At 40.7% G+C, this 21,562-nt stretch overlaps 1 protein-coding gene across 2 annotated transcripts; it reads left to right on the top strand.

The window, feature by feature from the left end:
• Nucleotides 1-12,882: 12,882 nt before the first annotated feature.
• Nucleotides 12,883-20,194, top strand: ESM1 (endothelial cell specific molecule 1; the record flags this gene model as incomplete). Of its 2 annotated transcripts, XM_082651984.1 has the most annotated exons (3): nucleotides 12,883-13,183; nucleotides 16,314-16,466; nucleotides 20,094-20,194. In XM_082651984.1, the coding sequence occupies 3 exons, from the start codon at nucleotides 12,883-12,885 to the stop codon at nucleotides 20,192-20,194; spliced, it is 555 nt and encodes a 184-aa protein (XP_082508110.1). The 2 variants fall into 2 exon arrangements, with proteins under 2 accessions (XP_082508110.1, XP_082508111.1); XM_082651985.1 differs by lacking the exon at nucleotides 16,314-16,466.
• Between the last annotated feature and the right edge of the window lie 1,368 nt (nucleotides 20,195-21,562).

Raw genomic sequence — 21,562 nt, 5'->3', positions numbered from 1 at the left:
TCACACCAGTAGTATCAGGAAAGAGGAATATAATAGAACCATTTTGAGTAAATGTCTCCAAGGGAATTCACAATGATAAAATCAAAACATAAACATAAAATAGATTTTAAATTAAGGTTTTCATTGTCTCCATCAACAAAATTATAACATTGGGAAGCTTCTCTTTCTTTTTCCTCATATTCAAGATAGCAACCATATTTCATTGTAAGTAATATGATGCCAGTAGTTGAATCAGTCTGTCTTTTAATTTAGTATTTCCTCTAGACATTCTTTGAACATGTGTCAACAGGAAAGAATATGTTTCAAAATCCTCTTCTGCTCATTTCTCCCTTAATAAACAAAATGAAGTTTGAAAATGTGTCTTTTGGTTCTCTCTATGCTTCCTAAAATTTGGCAAAAACCAGAATTATCAGAACTGGTCAAGACCACATTCTGAAGCAGGTAAAACTGACCGTGGGGACTCTTTCATCTCCACTCTCAGAATTCCTACTTCTCTTAACAGTCCTTATCTGCAAGCATTTATTGTCAGCAAATACCCACCAACATCTCATAGCTCAAGAATATTTTAAGGTGTTGCTACTTTACAGTGTATTCTCATTTTATTTAATGTTTCTTAAATAATTTTTTAAAAACCTCTAAATATTCAGAAGAAGCATCTCTAATGATGAACTGTCAGGTATGGATTCAGGGATGGAGACAGTTTGGGTAGAGAATATTCCTTGTTCTGATTAAGTCACATCACATAGGCATCACCTACTCTGGGTACATAACAGGCTGGCTCCAGGAATGACTTTTTTTTTTTTTTTTTTTTTTGCATATTGTTGGGTAATTGAAAAGCCAGAAGTTCCTGAACTGCTGCTGCCAGGGGGATGTTTAAAACAGTCACACTACAAATGCTAAGGCACTGCTGCTGCCAGGGGGATGTTTAAAACAGTCACACTACAAATGCTAAGGCACATGTATTTCTGCCCATGTGGGTAAGTGGGAAGAGAAATATTCGTGTGGGAAGTGGCAAGAGAAATATTTTAAAGTTTGGACTTCAATCAGAGAGTGCTTTACTCACTTAAATATCCCTATGAAGGAGCAAAGAACACAAAGGGTGAGGGCTCCAGGAACAGCGTGGGCTTCTGGTTCACAGATGGCACCAACACACACACACACACACACACACAAGCCATTTCCAGGTCCTATGTACCAAGGGTATAGGAAGCTGGGCAGTGGGGTAGCCTGGTGTTAGGAAAGAAGGTCCTTCTCTAAGTGGTGCTTCCCTTGTGTTACTCTCAGACACCTGCTGTAAGAACAAAGTCTCATACATTCAGAAGTCTTAGAAAAGTGACAGGATCCAAGCCAGCAGGTTGCAGCCCCAGCTGACAGCATGCAAAGAAACCGACCCAAACCAAAGTCAAGGATGCTTGTTGTGGGATCTAAATCAAAGTGCAAGGTGTTCTATATGATGAGGAGACTTTTAATAATTCATAGTTCAGGGAAGAAGGAAAACTCTCCTAGTAGACCTATCAGCTTTCCATCCCAGACATCAAGAACACTGTTCACTGTTCATTCTTCAGGCTTTTATTCTCACGTTGTTGTTCTGTGAAAGTGTCAGAAGAGATACAGAGAGAGAAGAGACGGGTGATGAGAAAGATTGTGTGCATCCAAGTGGCCAGTCCTCTTGGGGAAAATGGTCAGGAAAATTGATGTAACATCTCTGGGTCAAAAACCAACATATGGTAAACCTGTATTTTATTTAAAAATCATTTCCTGGGTAAAGTCTCTTCATTCTCAAGTTTTAAAGTAGTAATAATAACCATTGGCAATAGTTGGCATCTTGAGCTATATTTTAAGCTTATTAAATAAAGGTTACTCTTCCGATGGGAAAACAAGGAATAAAAGAAGTAGGCAGCCAGCATTTTGCCAAGTGTGTCAGAGCGAAGCCAAGACTCCATAGCAATTTAGCAGTGAAGGATTAGTCCCTGCTGAAATTCGCTTTACAGACCGTGAACCAAGCCCTGGACGCAAAACAAAATCAACATGGAACGTACACAGAAGGGTCATCAGAATGTGGACAGTGCAAGTAAGAGACAAGGGACAATTCAGACAAGTCTCCAACAGGGATTATTCTGTTTTATCCAGTTCATTAGCGAACACAAAGTTTTTACCTGAACTCTTACCAGTAATACTATTTTAGTATGTATATATATGTTCATATATATATATATATATATATTATATATGCTTTTAAAGGTAACTGTTTAGTAAACTTGATATAATGAGATACATCCTTTTATAGCCTAAAGTCTAAAGGTAAAGAAATAGCCAGGTAGGGTTACTTACTCATGGGGCAGAACAAAACCCACCTGAGTTGCAAGTCATAATTCTGATGCCCACAATGTACTTCTTTCAGGATGTTGTTTCAACAAAGCGTCTGCTTGGGCTACAAGTGTTAGAATCACAGGATGTTATTGCTGAAAGATACCTGTTTCAATCAGGTTCTGTCAGGGAATAGAATCTGACCCAAGTGATTCAAATGAAGAGACTTTAATGAAAGGACGACTCACAGAGGTGCGGGCAAGGTAAAGGGCCCCAGGGAAATGCAAGCTCAGGAGCCATTGCTGCTGAGTATATTTTGAGAGCTCACTACTTACCATGCGCTGGCTGGGTGTGTCAGTTTAACCCTAGGAAGTAGGTATTCTCATGTGTGTTTGCATCTGGGGAAATCAAGACTTAGAGATTTCAAATGTGCTCAGTTTGCTCTGTTAAAAAGTTGTGGACTCAAATTCAAGGATTCAAATTCAAGTGATCTGACCCCAAATCATACTTTTTTAGGCACTGCTCTATATAGCGAAATAAATCTGCTGCTTCTACCTCCCTTTAATTCCTAACAGTGGAGCTAGGAGTCACGGGGAGTGGTAGGCGTGCAGCAGGAGGGGTTGGTGGGGGCAGAAAGGAAAGTGATCTGATAAACTCTTTCGCACTACTGTGCTCGTGATGTAATGCTGGAGCTGTTTCTAGCGTTTTAACTTCAGAAGAGGGTGAAGTGAAAAGAGCATGCCTGCAACCACGGCTGCCTGAGAACTCGGCAGGGTGGGAGGATGCTGGGGGCTGGGGACGGCTGTCTCAGTCACTGTTACGTGAGGGTTGGAATTTGTGAGGCTGTCCCTGAAGTTTGCTTATTTCTTTTTAGAGCCTATGCCATTTCTCGAGCCCCTTGGATGTTCAGGACCTGAGGGAATCATCGTGAAGATCACGACAATGATCATAAAATGGTTCCTGCTCACCGGAACTAGAGGGCCCCCTGCACGTCAAGAATTGTGTTCGGAGTGCCGAGATGCGATGTTGGGTGAGGGGTCCATTCTGGCCTGGAGGAGCTCAGCGGGGGCATCATACAAACCCTGACATTTCTGCCTTGAGGGGTGAAGTGTTTTGATGGATGGAGAAAAGAGGGGGAGCAGACTCAGCCCAGGTCACATTTGTCATCAACTGTGGACGCATTTGCCTACAATCTGGTCATTTTTTTTTTTTTTTTTTTGTGGTACGCGAGCCTCTCACTGTTGTGGCCTCTCCCGTTGCGGAGCACAGGCTCCGGACGCGCAGGCTCAGCGGCCATGGCTCACGGGCCCAGCCGCTCCGCGGCATGTGGGATCCTCCCGGACCGGGGCACGAACCCGTGTCCCCTGCATCGGCAGGCGGACTCTCAACCACTGCGCCACCAGGGAAGCCCCAATCTGGTCATTTTTGTTTTCAATGACGAGAAATACTTACTCAACTGTAAATACTAGTGTTGTATAATTACAACAGGTCAAGATTAAAAACAGAAGTTTAAAAAAATATTTAGTTAAAAATAAAGTATAAAACCCCAAGTTATTAACTGTTTCTTAACTCTGACTTCTTTGGCAGTTGAATAAACAACTTACCCGGAAACACTTCTTAATTCAGACTTTCTCTAGCTCTAAGCTCTGGTGTATTTAGGTCTTGAGACACTTTCTGGGGTCACATTTATTGCTTCAACCCCTTTCTCCTCTTTTCAGGTACTAAAGGTCTTTGATTACCTGTTTATTCTAGTTGCCCTGGCAGTGGGACTGTATGTGGAGGGAAGCTGTACTTTGCGTTTTGAGGTTTTGAACGCTCCTAACTGAATGTGAAGCACTCTGATGATGTATCCACCCCTCAAAGGAGAAGCCTGTCTTCCTACAGCAGGTTTCTGTGGCTTTCCAATTGCAGGTGAACAGTTTTGAAAGCTCACCACGTAGGATTGTTTGACAGAGTGAACCCCTAACTGTTTTTGTTGCTGCTGCTGTTGCGTTTATGAGGTGTGTGTGTGCGCATGTGTGTCTGTGTGCTTGTGTTTTAACCAACTAGGAAGAGCTTATCAAGGCAAGCGTGCAACATGTGTTTTCCCTTTCTCAACAGTTTTACTAACTGGTTCCTCTCAGGTCCCTTCAACAGTGCCTGCCAGATATTCCCTGGTAGGATCAGATACCCTACATTTTCTTGCTTTCAGTATAAGCTCTTGTCTGGATGTGGGATGCTTAAAAGGTGATCATTCGTGACCTTATTTGAAGTCCCATTATTTAAATTTATAAAATGAAGGCATTAATGCTAAAAAAAACCCAGCGTGGGTCAATGCTCCAAAATTATCCATTTGTTAGACTCTTGGTCCTTCCTAGACTAGACCACATGAAGGTTAAAATTTTGATCTTGAGAACACTTTGAATGCTGAAAGCCCAAAGTACATTGGATTCCTTTCATTCTTGGAGACATTGTTTGGTGTTTTATTCAGTGACGACTTCCTAAATATATTTACAAAGGAGACAGGCTCAGCGTGCTGTCTGGAAGTGGTGATGTGTACACAGGCTCATGATCCACTGTTAGAAATGTAAGCTGTGTGTGTGTGTGTGTGTGTGTGTGTGTGTGTGTGTGTGTGCGCGCGCATGCGCACACGCGTGCACTTTTGAACTGAGAGTGGGATATTAAACTTGGGCTTTACAGCACATATATCGAACCCTGAAATACCTGATCAGGTTAGGATGATGTTTATCAGGCAGCTTGCAAGAGCTGGGGCTTCGATTTCATCATATAAGGTTCTAGTGGAAGATTAAAGACTGATGAAACACTTCATTCTGCTGCTAAGTAAACTATTGATGGTGGATCAATAAAAATAAAAGCAGGTCTATTTTTATTTAGACAAATACTGTATTTTATTAAATCTAAAATTTTATCAGTATATTATGTGCCATTATTTTATATACCATTGAGAAAGAAAAAAATTCTTCCAATTAGAAGAATTTGTGAAATTCTTCCAGTACATTTTTATCACTAGTATTTTTATTTATACTTATTGAAAGTACTCTTGTAGGCTTTTTTGGACATAGATTTCTATCATTTAGAACTTTTGAACATTCATAGGAGGAAAAAATATAAATTCAGTAAATTGGTTAGAATATTCCTAAATGACTCCACATTCATATCTGGTCCTTCTGAATCACAAGTCAATGTCATATCTTTTTGATAGATTATAGGCCCCTGGGCCACAGAGATGATTAGTAATGCAGCATTTCTTAACAACTAGCTCCACTATTTGTCTTTGAGATTCTTTTCCAAGTGACTGGCACTCATCCTGCACGTTCTGATGTGCATATGTAAGCAATGATAATTACATCGTAATGGCTGTATCCCAACTTCAATCATTTTAATGTGTGAAGATGTATGTCTTAGAATCAGTAAAATATGCTAAAAAATTTGAAGTGCATAATATAGTTAAAAATTCTAGGTCAATCCCTCAAAGATGGGCTTTTCCTTTCAGAAATCTCCAGAGTAAATATCATGTACTAATTCTGCTAATGTGAAGAGATGTGATTGAGAGAAACCAGTAGTTTAGAAGTTTCTCAAATTTTTGAGTTTGTCAGAATCAAGTGGCTTACTTGTTAAAAATGTTGATTCCTAGGCCCACCCCTGACCCATCAAACTGGACTCCCTGGCAGTGGCATTTTGACTAGCTCTCCTGAACATTCTGATGCTGGTGGTCTGGGGAACAGTGCTTTGAAGCACGTTGCACCAAGCCCTGCCTGAGGCACCATTGGTGTACATTGAGCTCTCAGATTGTAAGCTTGGAAACTTCATGAACTCCATGGCAGCCAAAAGAAAGCACTTAAAACAAGATCACAATGTGGCCTTTCATTGAGAACATCCTAGGAATAAAGGAGCCAACATATTTCAACACCAGATTAGAGAGTGTGTCTGAAATTGCTATTTCCTTAAAAAATTCTAAATAAGAGACTTGGAAGATATGCTTCATGTTTCTCCCCGTCTAGTGCTCACCTTTATATTTTTTCAAAAACATTAGATCATTTATTCAACGCACATATCATGTAAAGGCTAAGGCTCTTCATCACTAGACAAACTCTGATGAGTCTGGTGAGAGTGGTCCTGATTAATATTTTATTACATTATAAAAGGGGTCAGTTTAAGGTTAGGAAAAGGAAGTGCCACGTTATTTGAGAAACAAAGTAGCAGAATCATTTCCTATGATCTTGTATTAATCAGAACCCCTAGTCTTTCCAAAATTCCTAGTGAAAATGCCAAGTGGCTTAGCAATAACTTCCAACATGACTTTTTAAACCTATGTTCTCTCATGTCAGATAGTTCTAATGTTTAAATGATTTCCAATGCCTAAGCTAATTCTTCAGTCATTTAGAAACTAGTAATTAAAAACAACTCTTTGGGCCCACAAGAGCAGTTTGTGGGCTGTTTAGTCATCTCACTCTAGATGGGGCGAGGCTGCAGGGAGAGGTGGTGGAGTCCTCTTAAGCCAGAATATGGACGTTTAGCCATCATTCTGTGAGCTGAGTGAATGAAAAATTGCACCTTGAAGAAGGTGAGGGGAATGAGGCCTGGTATATAATTTGTCTTATAGAATAAGTAACAGTGTTTCACACCTGGTAACTTAGAGATGACAACATGTTTTCACATTTACCTTATCTTTGATCTTCACAACATCTCTTTAAGAAAGGGCTGACAGTGTTTCTATCCCTTTATTTTGCTGGAAAAAAAAATGACATCATGTTAATCAGGAAAGCGGGTTGGTGTCTTGCACCAAGACCGATGGTGGAGCTGGGCTCAAACTCAGGTCTCCTGGTTCCAAGTTCAGAGCTGCTTTTGGTACTCAACATTGCCTCTCGTCTGGTATCCAGGAAGTGCCCAGTGCTTCTGGATGTGGGTTCATATTTGGAGGCAGAAGAACACTGTATGACATCTTGCAGATAGGTTCATAGACTCAGAACCCTGATTTGAGAAAGAGCTAGCGGTTAACAAAACTTGCCTGACTCCTCACATTAGCACCTGCCGGGACTTGGGGTAAAGAGGAGACGCTGGCAGCCGGGAAGTGAGAGCTCCTCACGTGTCCCCAAGTCTAGACTTTCTCACTCTAAAAGAGTTCCTGCCAGTCTGAGCCCATGGTGGAAGTTTCTAGATTTGGCCAGGGTTACAAAAACAACCTGATTCTGTGGCTGCTTTCTCAGGGGACTCCATTGGAATCAGAGCTATGGATATGGTGTTCAAGTTCTTTGGGGGCTGCCCAGAGATTCAGGGTCAAGGTTTGTCAGAGATGCTGTGGGTGTCCTGTGCTTAGCTTCTCAGACTTTGCCACACTCACGGTTCTTGCAGGGCTGTTTGCTGCGAGCAACTGTGGTTGTCCCCCACCTGCCTACAGCCTTGACCTTCTCGTTAAGACAAATCAGAGAACCCCATGCAGGCAAGAAGCCCAATTTAAAAAGTCCACTTCTCTGTACTCTTCTAAGCAGATGTAGTTTTTGAAAATTTCCTGTAACATCAAATCCCTCTCTGCTATTAGAATTGTCTTCACTAAGAACTGAAACTTAGAGAACTGGAGAGATATTTCTTTTGGGAAAATGTTTACTCCAAGACATAAGATCATTTTTAAGGAATGAAGCAAACCTTTAGAAATTTAGACTCTTCATAATGATAGTCATGATGCCCCTTTTGGTCTTCTTAAATCATTACTGAGGTAGAGAGGAGAGATGAGGGGTTTAAGGTGACTTTCTTAAGGTCACATAGTTCGGTAGTGGCAGGGCTGTTTCTAGAACTCCTGCAAGCTATTTCCAGGGCCTGTGACAGCTGACCTGTGACTGCTGTAAAAGTTGGTTTGGCAGAGATATATTTCATCAGGGTCTATCGACCATGAGGAGCTCCATGAACTCCTTCTCAGGGTGGATGTGGTGCTGCCACACCCAAGGCTGGAAGGTCAAGAGGACAAAGCTGGTTAGCTGTGCAGGAGCTGACATGATGGGGCCAATGTCTCTGTTCAGACCCCATTCCACCCTCAGCTGCTTCTGTTGTCTCTGAAACTTCTACCTCATTCCAACCTGTCCAAGAACCTGGGTCTTGCTTTGCTTGCCCTGGGGAACACAGTGCTGCCCGCTGTAACTCACTATTCTCTGAAAATGGTTCTGGGAAACAGTTGATTATGTTTACATATTTATTAAGTATAAGCTCTTATTATATGCTAGACCTTGCCCTGGACCCATGCAAAATTGCCATCAGCTGGTGTCAAACAGGAAGACTTTCAGATGGTGCCAAAAGCAAAAACTAAAACTAAACTAAAAACAAGGTCTCACACACCTAAACCTCTCTGCTTGCCCCTTGGAAATTTTCACCTTCAAGTCTGCCTTCGTAATTCAATTGAAATCAAACCTATCTGGTAAAGAAATTTCTGAGGAAGGCACAATACGCATGGTACCATTTGAATTGACCGTGAGGGTTTGGAACCTTCTCAGAGCCTTTCCCATTTTACCTATCTAGAAAAGATGCTTGATATTTGGTTACAAGCAATTATAATGTGCACAATGAAATACAAAATACCAGTGCACATTACCTAGGCTTATTTTCTTGCTTGGCACAATATCAGGTTTAAGAAAAAAAATTACAATGATATTTTAAATGTGCAAGGTATACTGGGTTGAATTGTTATGTGGTTTTATCGTGTCTCTGGCCCCCGCTGCAGGAGGCCACGTGTTGTCCTTTGGATCCTGGGATGGTCTGTTTGACCCACCATAGCTTGAACTTGCATTTGCAGAGCTGTGAAAGCTTATGTGATTCCCCTTGGCCTCACTGACAACCGATGTACAGAACAGGTTAGAGATTTGTCAGTCCCAGCTCAAAGCAAGCCCGTCAAGGGGGACCTCAAGTCCTCATCATCACCAGCTCTGCCTTCACATCATTTTTTTTCTGTGCAGATTAAAGTTGGCTGCTTGTTTACTCATGCTCTGATTTCCTAACTCCTTGTGGTCATAGCTAGCTTTCTTCATAAGATAGGTTGATCTAAGCTCAAAGTTGGGAAAGATAAAAATACAACTAGACAAAAATCCATTAGGGACTGTGTGGGGACCAAGTTTTTGTTGGGTCTTGGAAGGAATTGAAGGAGTCCCCAGAATGAGCTGTTAGGTACTATGTATTGAGATAGTTCCACCATTTGTGAGCTCTGCTGAGCATAGTTTCTTCACCCCTCTGTGTATTGTGTTTTGGTTTACTATTACTGTGGATTTGGTATCCTCAACTTATATCTTCTCTCTATGTCATTGTCATTTACCAGAGGTATTATCAATTTTGAGAAATGCAGAAGATGGTGCCCACAAGCTCCTCTTCTTCTTCCCCTTAACACTTGGGATTTTGACATTCAAAGGCCTTTATTAGGGGCTTCCCTGGTGGCACAGTGGTTGGGAGTCCTCCTGCCGATGTAGGGGACACGGGTTCGTGCCCCGGTCTGGGAAGATCCCACATGCCACGGAGTGGCTGGGCCCGTGAGCCATGGCCGCTGAGCCTGCGCATCCGGAGCCTGTGCTCCGCAACAGGAGAGGCCACAGCAGTGAGAGGCCCGCGTACCGCAAAAAAAAAAAAAAAAAAAAGGCCTTTATTGTTTCTTCCTTAAATTCCTGTAAAAATCAGAAGGTTCTTACTTTTTATTATTTTTCTTTATTCATTGCCAATTCTAAGGTGACTATATTTTTAAAATGAAGAATAGCCATCATTTATTGAATGCATATTGCTTGACACTTCCCATCCCGTATCTTAACAATAACCCTATTAAGAAGGTATTATTGGCCCCATTGTACACCACGAGGAAATGGAGGCTTAGAGACATTAAACTAAGTTCCCTTAGGGAGTAAATGGCAGAGCGGAGATCAGATCCAGCTCTGACAGAATCCAAAATTTATAGCAAGCCCAAACTAGTGTGCAGACTGGATCCAGTCTAAAACAAATGAAGGCACAGATAATGTTTTCTAATTTGAATGAAATGCTGGTCAACATTTAAAAATTAGGAGATTACTTTCAAAAGTCTGGATTCTAACTTCTCTTTGAAGAAATTAGAAGATTGGGCACAGTGTGCTCATATTCCTGTATGGTAGCAGTCAGCCAGCCCTACGGAGTGGCTACTTCCCTTAGAGAAGGCGTGTACTCTCAGGTGGACAAAATCCTCTCCTTCCTATTGCATGACACCTTGTGTAGCTCACCACCTCACCCAACTGGGTCACCTGCATGCCTTTGATTTTGCAGTCCTTATTCTAGTCTCTGGAGGTGGTCTGTCTTTGGGTTGGAGTCCTGGCTTTATCATTTGCTAACTCTGTGACCTTGGACAAGTTGCTTAACTCCTTTAGTCCTCAGTTTTCTCATCTCTAAGATGGGGATAAGAACAGTACCTAGCTCTTGAGGTTGTTTTGAAAGTATGGTAATCCACATAAAGTGCTTAGCATTGTGTCTAGTACCTCATAAGCTTTCTATAATAGTTAGGTGTTATTATTGACCACTATTCCAATTAACCACTCTCCTCAGAAAGTGGGGTTCAGCAAAGTTTGAACAAGAAACCTTTCCCAGGGTCGGCCTAAATTGTGAACTAGGCCATCAGAGCATTGGCCATGGAAGCATGATTATGTTGTAATAGGCAATAGAGAGTGTGGCTTTGACACAAGACTGACATGGTTCAAGTTTATCCTCTGACATTTTGGGGATCTTGGACAAATTATTTAACCTCTTTCTGACACATTTTCCTCATTCGTAAAATGGGTATTGGAAGGAATTGATGGGTATTGGAAGGAATTCCAATAATGCCTACTTCATAAGGTTGGGTGAGGATCAAGTGAGTTAATACATGTAAAATGCTTTGGAACAGTGCTTGGTACATACCATGCACTCAGTGGATGTTACCTACTATTGAAAACAATTAATCAGAGTGTGCTGTTTGCTTCTGGGGAGATGAAGATAGAATATTTTAAATTGGATTGTCATGAAAAATTTGGGAAATTTGGAGGCTAAGTTGCTGGCCTTCACTTCCCATCTCCTCAGTTCCCTGCAGTTCGGTTTCCATTCCCTCCATCCTCCTAAAATTGCATATTTGAAGGCTAATCATCAAGTCACATCCAATGAACTCGACCTCATCTTCTAGAAGGGACAAGAACTTTAGAGATCAGCTAGCCTAATACTGTCAGTTCTCCAAAGGGAAGCAGAGGCTGAGAGAAGCCCTGTGGCTTGCCCATCACTAACTTGTGACTGACCAAGAGCGATCGACTTCGTTGGTTGTATATTTACTAGATGACAGTGGGAATGAATATGTCTATTTTCATAGGTGGTGGGGCTTGGACTCCAACATGTAGCTAGTGTAAGAACTCTCTTCTCTCTTTCAAACTTGCTCTTTCTGCCCCACAAACCTTGCTTAATGAGGCCGAGATCCAGTTAATATATTAAGAGGACTGCTCTGTCTTCCCCAGTGGGACCTAGGCCCTGTGACCCTCCATAGCTTGAAGACCTTGTTTCCTGATGGGTAATGTTTTCCCTTCCCTGTGACTTGCCTCTCTGGGCCACGGTCTGATTTGCCTGCTGGCTCATTTGTTTCCTTGGGCTGCCTGCCTTGTTTGGCGGTTTTTAGTGAGCGTTCCGATTGATGCCAGGAGGTGAGGGGAAGGGCTCTGAATGGGCTCAATCATTGGACAAGCAGACTTGGTGATGGATGAGTCTTCTCCCCAGTGAGTTTTGGGTCAGGACAAGTCCAACTGATAAGTTTTTCCAGAACTGAGTAAGCCAGAAACAGTGTCAGCAGCATCGTACCACTTTTGTGGGTTTTGTATTGATTTTAAAGGAAATTCTCAGCGGCCGTTCCACATCTTACTAGAAATATAGCTACATCCCTGATAAACTTAGATATATGCCATGTGAATTGTTTTAGAAATAACATTGGATGAGGGGTGAGAGGAAGGAAGAGAGGGTCTTTAAAAAAATCCCTTTCAAAATATTTTCTTTCTTCTAAGTATTGAAAAGGCCCACCATAACCCTTTCTTCTTCCAAATGATCTCATAGCTATTTATTGAAAGGAAATACCAAATGTTTATTTATTTTTTTAAAAGGAGCTTCTTCGGTCCTGATGATTCATGTCGATATAATTTTCCTCATGACTGCAGAGGCTCGTAGACAAAGCTATGCCTCAACTGATGTGCTGGTGTCCGAACAATTCCTGTCCTGGAGGAGGGTGTGCAGCCTTCTTTATTCCCCCTTCACAGACGTCCTTGAGCCCTTGAGACGGATGTGAGCGAGTGTTTTAGTCCTCATGCAAAACAACCATCTAAACATAACAGATGACATCAGCTCGGGCTTTTCAATTCCTGGATGGCAGCAGCATGTTAATCCAGCCTTCATCCTGGATTTCATAAACTAAAACAAGAGAGCCTGGCAGGAGGACAGCGCTGCTGCTGGGTTGAGGAAATTGATGACGGGGAAGCATGCGGGCAACCCAGTGTATAAAACTCATAAACGTGTAGGCAGAGGCTCAGCTACCACTTTGGACGGCTTCTTCCCGCCAGCAAAGACCCCGCCGCGGGAAACATGAAGAGCCTCCTGCTGCTGGCCACGCTCCTGGTCCCCGCGCACCTGGCGGCGGCCTGGAGCACCAAGTACGCGGTCGATTGCCCGGAGCGCTGTGACACTAACGAGTGCAAAAGCAGCCTGCGCTGTAAGAGGACGGTGCTGGACGACTGTGGCTGCTGCCGGGTGTGCGCCGCTGGTCCGGGAGAAACTTGCTACCGCACGGTCTCAGGCATGGATGGCGTGAAGTGTGGCCCCGGGCTGAGGTGTCAGTTTTACAGTGAGGAGGATGATTTTGGTGACGAGTTTGGTATCTGCAAAGGTAAAGAGTGACCCCTTTCTTCTCCCCGCCCAGGGCACACTGAGGGCTTTTAGCCAGCGCGAGAGATGAGGAGCCTTTTCTCAAAATGCAAAGAGGGAAAATGCAGGTGGGTTAGGGACCAGGTCCCACACTGATGCTGTCATAGAGAGAGAGAAAGATAACTCTGCAGATTGCAACTGAACCCAGTGTGCAAGAAAGCCCAGAAAGGAATACAGCATTTCACTCATTATGCCTGGGAGATTTTTTTTTCAAGTTCCCATTGAAGACTGTGTTTGCCTCCTTTTCTGGAAAACTTCAGGAACTTGACAGGTAATCTGTTATGGATGGTTTAGGTGTTCTCTCTTCTGCAGTCAGTGATTACAGAGGTCTGCACTGGATAACCTCTTGGAGTGGTGGCTAGCCCTGCGGTTTAGTGATTCTTTGATCTTAAAAGGGTCCACGGGATGGAGGGCACCTCTCAAGATCAAATATTTCTGATGAACACTAATGCACTTTGTGAAATAGGGCAGCTTAAGTCATCTAGCAAAATGACTCACATTCCTGGAGGAAGATACCCTGAAGTATAAAACAAACCTCATTCCACTCTATAAAAGGTTTTGGTCATCTAGAAAAATGAGTGTAAGACCAGGAAAAATAACACCTAAAGAAAAACTAAAATTGGAACTCTGTAAAGAAAGAGGTTAGCACTCTTACAGACTTAAAGAAAAACTTTATTAGGTTGAAATTATAGTTAAACAATGTAGTTAAACATTTGTAAAATTTATTTCAAACTTAGTGACTGTAGTTTACAATGTTTAACATGTTTAGAAACGAAAGAACGGTGATTTTAAAATACTCTGTGTATGGATACCTCATGATCTCATGTTAAGAACTATTATTAAGATTCAACACATATGTTATAGCCCCATTCATCAGTTTTACAGTACAAAGAAGCTTTTATTTTTATTTTTTATACATCTTTATTGGAGTATAATTACTTTACAATGCTGTGTTAGTTACTGCTGTACAGTAAAGTGAATCAGCTATAAAGAAGCTTTTAAAATTAAAGGGACTGAGAAGTTTCTAAATCATTCTTATTTTATGTGTTTAATACAACTGTAAGCTTTTATGAATGGTAATCATCCAGTATTGAGCTAATCCCATTAATTCTTTTAGAAAAATATTTTATAAATCAATTACCTTTTAGGCCACAAAACATACTAAAGGTTAGGAAATAAATGCTTGAACTTTTAGGAGAATTTTATTTTTTGCTTAGCTTATTTTTGTTATAACCAATAAAAAGTAGAATAGTGAGGAAACATTTTCTCTGGTGGACATTCACATACATTTCTTTCAGCTGAGTAGGATCTCTATTTTCTGTAAATTATAGGGCTTATCAGCCAAGAAAAAAGTACTTCACACAGGGAAATTAGGGAGGAAGTGGTTAACACAATCATACTTGTGATATAACAAGTATACGCCGTGGATTGCTTTTTCTCTTGGCATAAAAATTGACTCTGTATGTGTGATTGTAAATGTCCAATTACATATGGGTAAAGAAACAAGCTGTAAGGCATCTGGAGTCTTTAGCACTCCAATATTCACTGAATGATTGAGGTAGCTGTTAATAAGATACATTTTTAAAAGCTGTTTAGGATAGCTCTTGGACATCCCTCAGATTGCAAGTGAGTCTGGTTTCGAACATTTACTCTCTGCTGGAAATAGTGAGGCTGTGTGAACCTCAGCAGTTAGATACATTATATTTTGCTATAAGCAAACTCTCTACTTTAGCTTTTTTTTAAAAGAACACCCCTATGAAAACTGTATACTTTAGCTGCATATCTGGGTGTTTTTTAATTATTCAGATGTTTGGCGTCGCGTTGCCCAGATAACAATATTTATTGAACACCTACTATCTGCCCAGCATTATTCAGTACATTGAGGGATACAATAGAAGCATAACTGAGAATCTGGCTAAAGTTTTAGTTTTCAATATCACTGGAGACACAGTCAGATCCCAATGCTGTGTGCTTTTCTGCCAGATACTTTTTTCAGGATCCCTTTTAAGAACTATTCTTCCCAACAGAGAGGCCAATGTTTAAAACCAGGTGCTTCTCTAATCTGTAGGATGCAGAGTACAGCAGTCCTAAATCTCTTTAAAAAATATAGTTCATTAATATCTCTCTTGATCATTCTGTGGAATATTAGATTGCTAAAGACTTAGATGCCTCACAACTTGTTTCTTCACCCATGTGGGATTGCATATTTACAAGGATATTCTTATGCCATGAGAATAAATATTCTGCTTGGCTGTTCAAGCCTGGCTAGTCTATTGAGATGCTATTTACATCATAAAACCCATGCATTTTTACTAAATGAGTTTGTTCTCTTTTTCTCAATATAGTATGTTTTAGTCTAAGTATGAAAACATTGAAGCTCTAAAAGCTTCCAGATTTGGTTAGGTATACGAATACATTCTCAGCTTCCTTTTCATTTAGCATATTGGATCTTAGCTCTGCAGAGGGTTTTAGTAGTGAATCCTCTTAACATCTGGAGGAGTTAGGTACATTTGTACCACCATTTTGATAGATAAGGCAGTTGATAAGAGTTGGAGCAGATTGAGGTTTAGCCACTTCGTGAAGAGCTAGGATGATCGCCCTCTTAGCCCCTGGTTAGTTTAAGCCCTTTCCTGTACCTTTACAACAGTAAATTGTCTGTGATTACAGGGGATTCAAATACAGCATCACATCTCTTAAGTTCTGTGAGGAGCTGATGCACATGTCTATTCAATTGCCCACCTTCACTGAGCTGTCACAGAGGTAGCCCATGAGACCTTGTCTTTTGGTATCTAAGCAGAAAGTAGACAGAATTAAGACTGGTTCAAGGATATTGGTTACGTGTATCTGTCTTCAGTTAAACTTCACAGCAAGACACTACAAGTGAGGCATCCACTATCTGGTCTTAGTGTGTGATTTCACATTTGTGACAAGGTTTCAATTTTCAAAGCCTGGGATTTTTGGAGAATTGGGTTTTATCTGATAGTCAATATTCTGAGATTTGTCCAATTCCTGAGGCTGTGCACACGGGCTGTGAGGATGGACGCTTATGTACAACAAGCAACTCCCTCTCTCAACCTTCCCTTTATCCTTAGACTGTCCGTATGGCACCTTCGGGATGGAATGCAAGCAGACCTGCAGCTGTCAGTCGGGCATATGTGACAGGGTGACCGGCAAATGTCTGAAGTTTCCCTTCTTCCAATATTCAGTAGCCAAGGCTGCCAACCAGAGATTTGTTTCTCACACAGGTAAGAATTGATTCCTGTATAAACATTGAAACATAGCCTCATTTTCAGTTTGAATAAGAAAAAATATGGATGAGTAGAATAAGACGTTGGTTTAAATGATTTAGTTTCTTTTATTTAATTTAAAGGAAAGGTGGGAGGTTGTTGAAATTTGTTGCTTTTTTTCAAAGAAACCTCATTAATAATTTTGAAGATTATATAATTTTTGTAAAGTTTATCCAGTTTATATGGAGGATAAATATTGATTACAGAAAAAACCTGTAATAAAAAATAACCGAGATATACAAAGTTATTTAAATTCTTCAGTGATCTGTTTTACATACATACTAGACAAAGCTGCTTCTCTCCCAACTTCACATAGAAAGAGTACTCTGAGGAATTTATTGGATAAGACTTAAGAGCCAACATAGAAAATAGAAAACATTTCTTTTTTTAAACCAAATGGAAGTGTTTAAATGGAATAATTCCAAGCATGCCTTTTTGTGGCTTTTGGAGAGAATAAGAGATAGTATCTGTGATTAAAATTTGGGAATCATCTCTAAACCTTTGAATGAAAGTGTGTAATGTTCACATACTGCTTGTTAGTGCTTCTGTATTTCTTACACAGGTTGTTAGAATGTGAGAAATACAGCCTATAAGACTATACTATTAACCTATTTGGTTATCTTGTTGAATAAATTGTTAGTACAGTAAAGCTTTATTAAATTGGAAGTAGCTACATGTTTAAAATAACATGTAGCCAGAGCAACTGCTAGTATCAACAAACTGTATACTTTTCCCCCTCAGATACAAATAGTTGACAGTCCAAATCTATTTCAGTTTTTGTTTCTGGTTCTTTGCACTTCAAATTAAATAAGATTTGAAATATTGACAAATGTGCTTATTTCCCAGCTTTACCTCCTTCTTACATGTGGGTTCAGTTAAGTACATCAAGATAAAGGGGAAATACTGTGTTTTTCAGTGAATTATTATTTTTAAGTGTGGCTATGCCCTTAAACATTCATTTAAATTGAAAACCTGTTTTTAACCTATTAGGTGAATATCTACGTGAATACTTGATCTGGATATTGAGATCAGTATTAACATTATAAATACTTATGACTTGTCCCTATAGTTCTTGAAAAGCAAAATAGAAGAAAATTGAATTTTAAGTTTGGAAAAATTTTTTTGTTGAGGTGAAATTCACCTAACATAAAATTAACCTTTTTCAAGTGAACAATTCAGTGGCATTTGGTACATTCACAGTGTTGGGAAGCCACCACCTCTATCTAGTTCCAGAACACTTTTCTCAGCTCCAAATAAAACCAGTACCCATCAAGCGGTTACTCCCACTCTTCAACCCCTAGCAACCACCAATCTACTTTCAGAAATGAGGAATTTTTTTGTTTGTTTATTTGTTTTGCGGTACGCGGGCCTCTCACTGTTGTGGCCTCTCCCGTTGCGGAGCACAGACTCCGGACGCGTAGGCTCAGCGGCCATGGCTCACGGGCCCAGCTGCTCCGCGGCATGTGGGATTTTCCCGGACGGGGGCACGAACTTGTGTTCCCTGCATCGGCAGGCAGACTCTCAACCACTGCGCCACCAGGGAAGCCCTGACACGAGGAATGTTTTGAATGGTTTGATTGTCTTTAGTGCAGGGAAACCTATTACCTCAGCACAGCTAGCTGCCTCAAACACTTGTAGCTCCTTTTGTCTTATTTTGCTTTCTTAAAACCGTAGGCTACAAAGAACATTGAAGGAGCACCTTTAGAATCCCTCTTCACTCGTTTAAGATTGCACCTGAATCTTTCCCACCAAGAGAGAGTTAAATCCCTGGTGAATCTTTGTTGCTGTTTGGGATGAAGGTCTGGGGGGCTCTCGAGCGCCTCTGGAATATTCCTCAGTGACGGAACTCTGTTGTCTCACCTCCATCCTTCCTGCTGCACACACAGGAGCACATCCTCTGCTCCTCTGGACCCTTGTGCAGTCTCTTTGCCTCGGGCCTGTCACCCTCTCTCGTTTGCTTGCAGATTCTGCAAAAATCTTGACCACTGTATAGATGCCTTGGAAACAGATACACTTGACCCTTGAACAACATGGATTTGAACTGTGTGGATCCACGTATATGCACATTTTTTTCCCCAATAAACATAGCACCTGTATTTTCATGTTACAGATCTTTAGATTAACTAAGTGTGGGGAACAGTTTGTTTTCGATTAGAGATCACAATCCGTGGAGTCAAAGAACTAGGGTTTGAGTCCTGATTCTATCCAAACCCTTTCAGCTTCCCGCCCTTGGGTGAGTCATTTACCAATTCCTTTGTTTGGGGGCAGGTATAACAATAGGTGGGTTTTCTACTGCATGGGGGTTGGCATCCCTAACACCAGCGTTGTTCAAGGTCAACTGTATTTTGCTGGATGAAAGTTACATTAAGGGTTACACAAAAAATATTTCTGTGCCCAGATTAGGTATCAAGATTCTTATTAGAAATTTATGGAAAAAGCATTTTCTGACCTAAGGTGTTGCCTTTCCTGAGCTAAAGGAGCAACTAAGGATGACTATTAGTGTGACCTCGGTTATCCTTAGTCAGGTTGAGGATGGAGCACAGGATATCCTAAAGACCTCATGGGAAGGCTGCCTGGGAGCCCTTCCGTTCAGTTTTGCATTGTCCACTTCCTGGGCTTCAGGTGCTACTGCTTACAGGAGGGGGCTTGGGGCCTCTGTCCTGTCTTGGGCTTCATATCACCTCTGCAAAGCCTTTGTAAATGGCACCAAGGTTCCTCAGCACAGGGACCTTGGAGGTGCCTTTCATACCTTGATTGCATGAGGTTGTCTTCTCCAACTTTCTACCTGTTGGTCACAACATTCTTGGCAAATGGACTTCCTGGTTTCCCTTCTTCATTTGTTGTTGTTGTTGCTGTTTAGTAGTGAGCTCTCCACCTTTCTAAGATTGGGAATTCACAAGCAGCTTTTTTTTTAGGGGGGGGCGGGTGCGGGGTAGTGGTAAGATTTATTGAGTTTCATGAATTTACATACATTCATTTAACTACTGGGCCATGCTAATCGTCATATAGCAGAATGTGCACTGCTAAAGCAAACACACCTCATTTTTCTTAGAAGCTGAGAACTTCATTTAAAAAATTCTAAATATTACAAATTTTTATGTAGAGCAAGAACTATCTTTATAAAAGTCCTGCCCTTTGGTCTGCCTTCTGCATTCTGGAGTCACATTGATAAGCTAATTCCTTTTCCATATCAGATAGTATAAGAATCTTACTTAGAGATCTATACTTACAACATTTGCTCATTCCGAAAGGATTTATTAAGTGCCTACTATGTTCCAGGCACTGTTGCAACAGTGAACAAAACAAAGTCCCTGCCTTCATGGAGCTGATACTCTAGTGGTAGAGTGAGATAATACAGGGAACAAAAGACAAATGCATATATAGAATAATGTCAGGTGATAATAGGAGAATGAAGAGAAATAATTCAAGGAGGTGCTAATTGATAGCAGGTGAACACAGCATAGACTCTTGGAATCTATTAAAGATTTCATTGTAAATCCATTGTAATACAAAAATAAGACAAAACCGTACTTGATCTTGAAGTTATAAACATTTGGACATGATTTGTATTCCTTCTACTTTCAGAGCATGACATGGCGTCTGGAGATGGCAATGCTGTGAGAGAAGAACTCGTGAAGGAGAATGCTGCCCGGTCTCCTGTAATGAAGTGGTTAAATCCACGCTGATCCTGGGTGGGATTTCCAAGAGAAGACTCTATTTTAATGATCATTCAACACACAGCCAACACTTTAGGAATTGTCTGTATTATAGCATATGGACACGTAACTTTTGGAGAATAAGTGTGATTCAGGGTGGGTCTAGAAAAAAAAAAAGTAGGCTATTAACAATCCATAAAATGCATATGACTGGAGACTCTTAGATATTTGTTAAATATTTGAATGCGTATAGATTTGTTTAATATGTGTTTATAGTAATAGTGAAGAACTAAAAATGCAACTTAGATCATCTTAACCTGGAGGGAGATCAGCCAAAGGGAAAGCTAGCCAAACCTGAAGACCACAGCGAGTCCACGGTTCTTGACTTGATGTACATTAATGTTGGGATATGGGCTGGAGGAAGAGTTAGGAGCAAGAGAAGGTGGCACTGGGGGTGGGAGAGTATGACATTTAGATATTCCTTGTGGTAGCCGCAGTAGAATTTAATTGTGCTTTTTTTTCACTTTGGGAAAAGTGAAAACAAAACAGTCCCTGAAGGAAGTGGGATGTTGGAAACTTGCAGGAGTTTGAGTAGTAGCCTTGAATTGAAGCAGGTTTCAAAGGGCTGCTAATGTAGTTCCCAGGTTACCGCATCTGAAGGATGGTTCTGGGGCACAGGGCAAACACACACTTCCATAAATGGTTTTAAAGAATGCCACCTCAGATTGAGAGAGCAAGGAAGTATTTTGCCCACTTGGGGGAAGCGTGAAGATAAATATTTATATATTTTTGTAAACAGTTGTTAGTACAAGTCATCCTCCATACCCATATTTATCACCCTCTTGAGAAAATAAACATAATATTGTTGTTTAAAATGGTTAGAATAAAGGTATAACTCTATAAGGTTTTCAAACACCCAAGGCATGGTAAATTTATTATTAATAATTATAGTAATATTAACAGTAATAAGTATACGAGAAACCTAGAAAAATTTAGTCACTATGGATTTATAAAAGGTCAAAAACATGAGCAACAGAGGGAATTTATTTAAAAGTAAGTGCAGTGACATAGATGAGTTTTAAATTCAAAGTAGAAAAAGCTTTTTAGAAGGTTTGGAAGAGAGTCAATTTCAGCAGGAAATGTCAACTTTAAAATATAGTTCATATTAATGTATTTTTTTCTTTAAACTTGGTTGATAAGTGGAATTATGAGTACACTTGGAAGGATCTTAGCACAAACAGGACTGTTGTACTAGATTTTGTTAGGAAATATTTGCAGAAATATTTTATTTGGAGTGAAGAATTATTTAAGAATCATTTCATTATTTACCTGTATTTTATTCTCAAAGTTTGCCAACAGAGTTGTGAATGTGTGTGTGGCAGGGTCTTTGAATGTAAG

This window comes from Grampus griseus, assembly GCF_964374135.1.
Source record: "Grampus griseus genome assembly, chromosome: 3".
Classification (NCBI taxonomy): domain Eukaryota; kingdom Metazoa; phylum Chordata; class Mammalia; order Artiodactyla; family Delphinidae; genus Grampus; species Grampus griseus.
This window is presented reverse-complemented; position numbering and strand designations above follow the sequence as displayed.